The sequence below is a fragment of the Muscardinus avellanarius genome (assembly GCF_963383645.1).
Source record: "Muscardinus avellanarius genome assembly, chromosome: X".
Taxonomy (NCBI): Eukaryota; Metazoa; Chordata; class Mammalia; order Rodentia; family Gliridae; genus Muscardinus; species Muscardinus avellanarius.
The window spans coordinates 92,808,028-92,812,423 of NC_137792.1; the positions used below are offsets into that span (position 1 = coordinate 92,808,028).

Consider the following 4,396-nt stretch of genomic DNA (forward strand, 5'->3'; position numbering starts at 1 on the left):
TGATGCCTTTCACTCAAGAATGGCTTTTAAGTATTTATAATGTTCTTTGTAACACTGGGAGAGACAAAGAATATATTGTTAAGTGCTTTGGGGAAAATATAACTGTCATTGCCATTTCTCTCCTGTGTAAAAAAACCAATTCTTATCAAATTCATGCTGGAGTGTTTATCTACTGACTTGTGAATTTCCATAATTCTGACTGCAGACATTCATTTTTGGATGGATAAGCCTGGGATGTTTGCTCTCTACTTTTTTCCTTCCCTCATATAACCAAATTTTCCCAGATCTTACTTTCTGATGCTATATTTTGGGCACTAGGAAGACCAAATCTTTAATAGAATAACTTTATTCTATTAAATTAGAGACAGATAAAATAGCCAAATATTACATCAGACAACAATGCTACAGTCTAGACTCCAGATAATATGATTTATATCCTTTTGTGCTGTTTGCCCAAAGTTATTCTCAGAGGTTGGAAGAATAAAATTAAGTCAATGCCTTAGTGTCTGACCTACCTGGTTAGAACAAAAAGGGCATGTAATTTAGTGAATAGGGAGAAATAAGAGAGTACTTATTCAGGGGAGGTTTTTTTTAGATATTTAAAAAATCAGATTAAAGGAAATTTTGAGCAACCTGATTTCTCTATACTGGATATTAAACTGGTCCTACTTTGGGATGATAGCAAACAATTCTTTATGTGTCTGCAGACCATTCATAATTAATTTATTGCAATGTTTCCTCTCTTTTGCTCAAAAACTCAATGTTTTGGCTTTTATTCTCTGCTGTGCTTATGCATCTTAATTTTATCTACATGATGGTTTAAGTAAATGTCTAAATTATTGCTAGAGTGAAAGTAATAGGGGATAATTAAGAATCTGGAGTATAAGAGAAAGAAGATAGGTAGAAAGACTGAAAAGAGTAGGCAAAGTAACAGAATTATACTGTAGCAGAATGTACTATCTGATAATACCAAATTCTGAAGGGCTATGCATCTGAATCACTTTCATGATTTATCATAATTAATTTCATGCTTTATCTTACTTATACTTAAGAATTTACTCTGTCTCTGTGTCCTCAATTTTAATAACTTTCTACAAGCTGAAAGTGCAGTGACTAAGCTTCCTAACATTCTGCTAAATATCAGAGGTTGTGCTAATTGTCTCACAGGACATACAAAAAGCAGATTTCATCTAAAGATTATCAGGCTTGTAATTAACTAGAGGCAAAGAATAACCCAAATAAATCATCTATAACGGAGCTGAGAGGCAAAGGGCTATTGGAGAGATGTTCTTTTATTTGAGATAAACAAAGAACTACCATTGTCTGAATTCATACTAAAAACTAAAAAAAAAATATTCTCTTGATGGACAATAGGTGGTGACATTCTTCCCTTTCACTTTTAGATTCCTACATCCATCTGCTTGTTCCATGCAACTCAGGAGATCCCCAGGGTTCTGACAGGTGCGATCTGCCTTATCAGTACCTATCCCTTCTTACCAGTCCTCTGGCTCCAAATTTCCTTCTCCCCTCAAGCTCAAGCTTCCAACCCCCAAACTCCCTGTTCAGTGTACTAGGGTGAGGACTAAAGGAGGGAAGAGTTAAGGAGGAAAGTCACTCTTTGAAATCAAAGTGACACCAGTCCTTACCAAAAGAATTCTGACAAATCTGTGTAATAAACTTTTTTTTTTTGGTATGTGGTACTAGATATTAAACTCAGGGGTGTTTTAATTCTGAGCTCCACCCCTAGTCCTTTTTTAGTTTTTCAGTTTGAAACAGGGTCTTGCTAAATTGTTGAGGTTGGCCTTGAACCTCTGAACCTCATGGCTGAGCCTCCCAATTACATATTACAGATGTGTGCCACCATACTTGGGTCTATATAATTAACCTTTGAAGAAACCTCAAGTGCTTGTAATTGATGATCTGACTGTGTCTAGACTCCTTATGTAAAGTCATTTAAATAAGCCTTTTAAAGTCTTCCACCAACTATCCCTTTTAGTGGGAATCCTATTCCTCTGATTCACAAAGTTTTTTGACTCAGGAACATGGTTCCCCATACTGTATACCCAAGGCACCAGAATTTTTCCCATTCTTGATATCTCACTCTATCTTAACATTACTACCTCTTCCAAAAAGCTTTTTCCAGATCACATTGATCCAGTTGTCTACTGAGCTTTCACAGATAACATCTTCTCAGGCTGATACACATATGGCACACAATTATTTATTTCACTACTGATACTTTAATCTCTTTGAGAGAAATAACCACCTATGATCTCTCATGCTATCTACAATATGCTGGACATATATAAAGAGCTTAGCAATTACCTGTGGCATTAAACAAATTAGTATTCTACTGCCAATGTTTTTTATAGTATTAGAGCCATGCCATTGACATTCTTGCCATTCTTCAAGTAGATGGAAGGCGATTAGTTTAACCAATGTTACAATTGCAAGGTTCCTGTTTTGGTTCTGCCCCCATATAGTTAGTCCCAGGTTGATTGTGTTAATTTAAAAACAATGTCTGTTCTCATGCATATATTTATTAACTCTTTCTTTGAACATAATAGAGAAATCTGATTTAATTTTGAGGTAAGAAAAATAGATTGATTCAAAGGCCAATTTCTGGCTATGTGGAGTGGAGAACACCAAGGGGTTCCCGGGGGACGACAGGCCCATGACCCAGAGCCACACAGGGACTCATTTGAGACGCAGTTCCAGACCTGCCAGCCAACTCAATATCAGCTACTTCTCTGTGACTGGGTCCAGATTAAGGTACTCCCAAGACTGACTTCATTGGATCACACTCAAGAGGATTACCATGTTTTCCTTCCCCTCTCTACATCACAGTAAAGTGCCAAGGCCTTAGGACTTGGGTGCTGGTATTTCGATGGCAAGAGTGCCAGCATCAGCAAGAGACTCACTGGACCCATCAGTCAGCTCCTTTGTTTCACCAAGCGTAATAACCCTACCAACAAAGCAGAGTGAGCCAAGTGCTGCTGTGTGCCACCACCACCAGCTGTTAATACACAAGGAAAACATAACTTAGACTAGCGCCCTGTCTTTTCTTGAAAAGTGGAGATTTAAAGAAGCTGTATTCTGAGAGCTGTGCTGCTAGTAAGTGACTGATAACATAGATTGGATTGGTCCCTGAATTCAGAGACTGAGTTACAATTGAGTGAAAAGTAGACAACAAAACCTTGAAGAATTGCACCAAGGTGCAAGCCAGATTTAACCCTCTGCAAGTAATACTGGTTGAACTGAGAAGTTCTTAGACCAAAGCTGTAACAAGACTGATTACTCAGTGTCTGTCTGTCACTGTTACCTCTTGCTGTTACATTGCACCTTGTGTTGTCTTCTGAAGTCCAGATGTTTTCAGATAATTCCCATTGCCCTGATTGTGGACAGCAGTGGTTTCCTAGCTTAGAACTAGGCCATTGGTTGTACCAAACTGAACTTGTTGAAAATGAGTATTACCAAGTATTCTTAGACCGTATTAACAGAGCCAATTATTGCCCAGAATGTTATCCTGATAATCCTGCTAACAGAAGCCTTGTGCTTCCTTGGTCTTTCACACTTGAGCAGGCACCCCAAAACTTTACCAGGTGGACCTTTGAAAAAGCTTGCCATCTATTTCTTGTGGATCCCCCACTGGTTAGAAAGAGGATACTTGATTTCAGAGTAGCTGGTTTAACACTGCATTACAGTTCTTCTTGACCAGAACAGAGAAAACCTTGAACAAAAATCTTGGCCAAAATAAGTAACTGCTGTAATGGCGGAAATCATGGAGACTCTAGAGGGCTTTATTGCTAGTAGCCCAAGGAAGATAGAAATACAAACTCCCCCTCCCTTTTTTTGTGGTGCTGGGGATTGAACCTGGGACCTTGCACATGCTAAGCAAGCACTCTCCCACTGAACTATATTCCAAGCCCTCATTATGTTTAAATCTCACCCAGACTGTCAATACTTTGGGGAACTGCTTTAATTGCTGGTTCTACTTCTGTGGCCTAAGTGTATTTTGTTCAGCATGGATTTAGGTAGTATTTCAGCCAGACTGTTCATCCAGAACCAAACGAATCCGTAGTCTGTATAAGTGATGTTTTGGAACTAGCTTGCCCCTCCTAAATATTTCCACAACCTCATTGTTGACATATCACAAGGTATCCCTGGTGGGGAGGCCCCATACTGTGCCACATCATTGTGTTTCTAACAGTAACTTCTGTGGGAAAGCATTCTCATTATTTCATAAATTTTAATAAGAATCATAGTTCCAAATCTCTCATACTTCTATCAATGATAAATATATATATATATATATATATATATATATATATATATATATTATTCATATATAACCACTTATTCTTTGGCTCTGTTTGGCCCATCCTCAGTGTGGCTG

General features: G+C 38.1%; 1 protein-coding gene across 1 annotated transcript; it reads left to right on the forward strand.

The window, feature by feature from the left end:
* Positions 1 to 3,366: 3,366 nt before the first annotated feature.
* On the forward strand, positions 3,367 to 3,714 carry LOC308278720 (torsin-1A-interacting protein 2-like; the record flags this gene model as incomplete). Its single annotated transcript, XM_080718691.1, has 1 exon — positions 3,367 to 3,714. The coding sequence occupies one exon, from the start codon at positions 3,367 to 3,369 to the stop codon at positions 3,712 to 3,714; it is 348 nt and encodes a 115-aa protein (XP_080574817.1).
* Between the last annotated feature and the right edge of the window lie 682 nt (positions 3,715 to 4,396).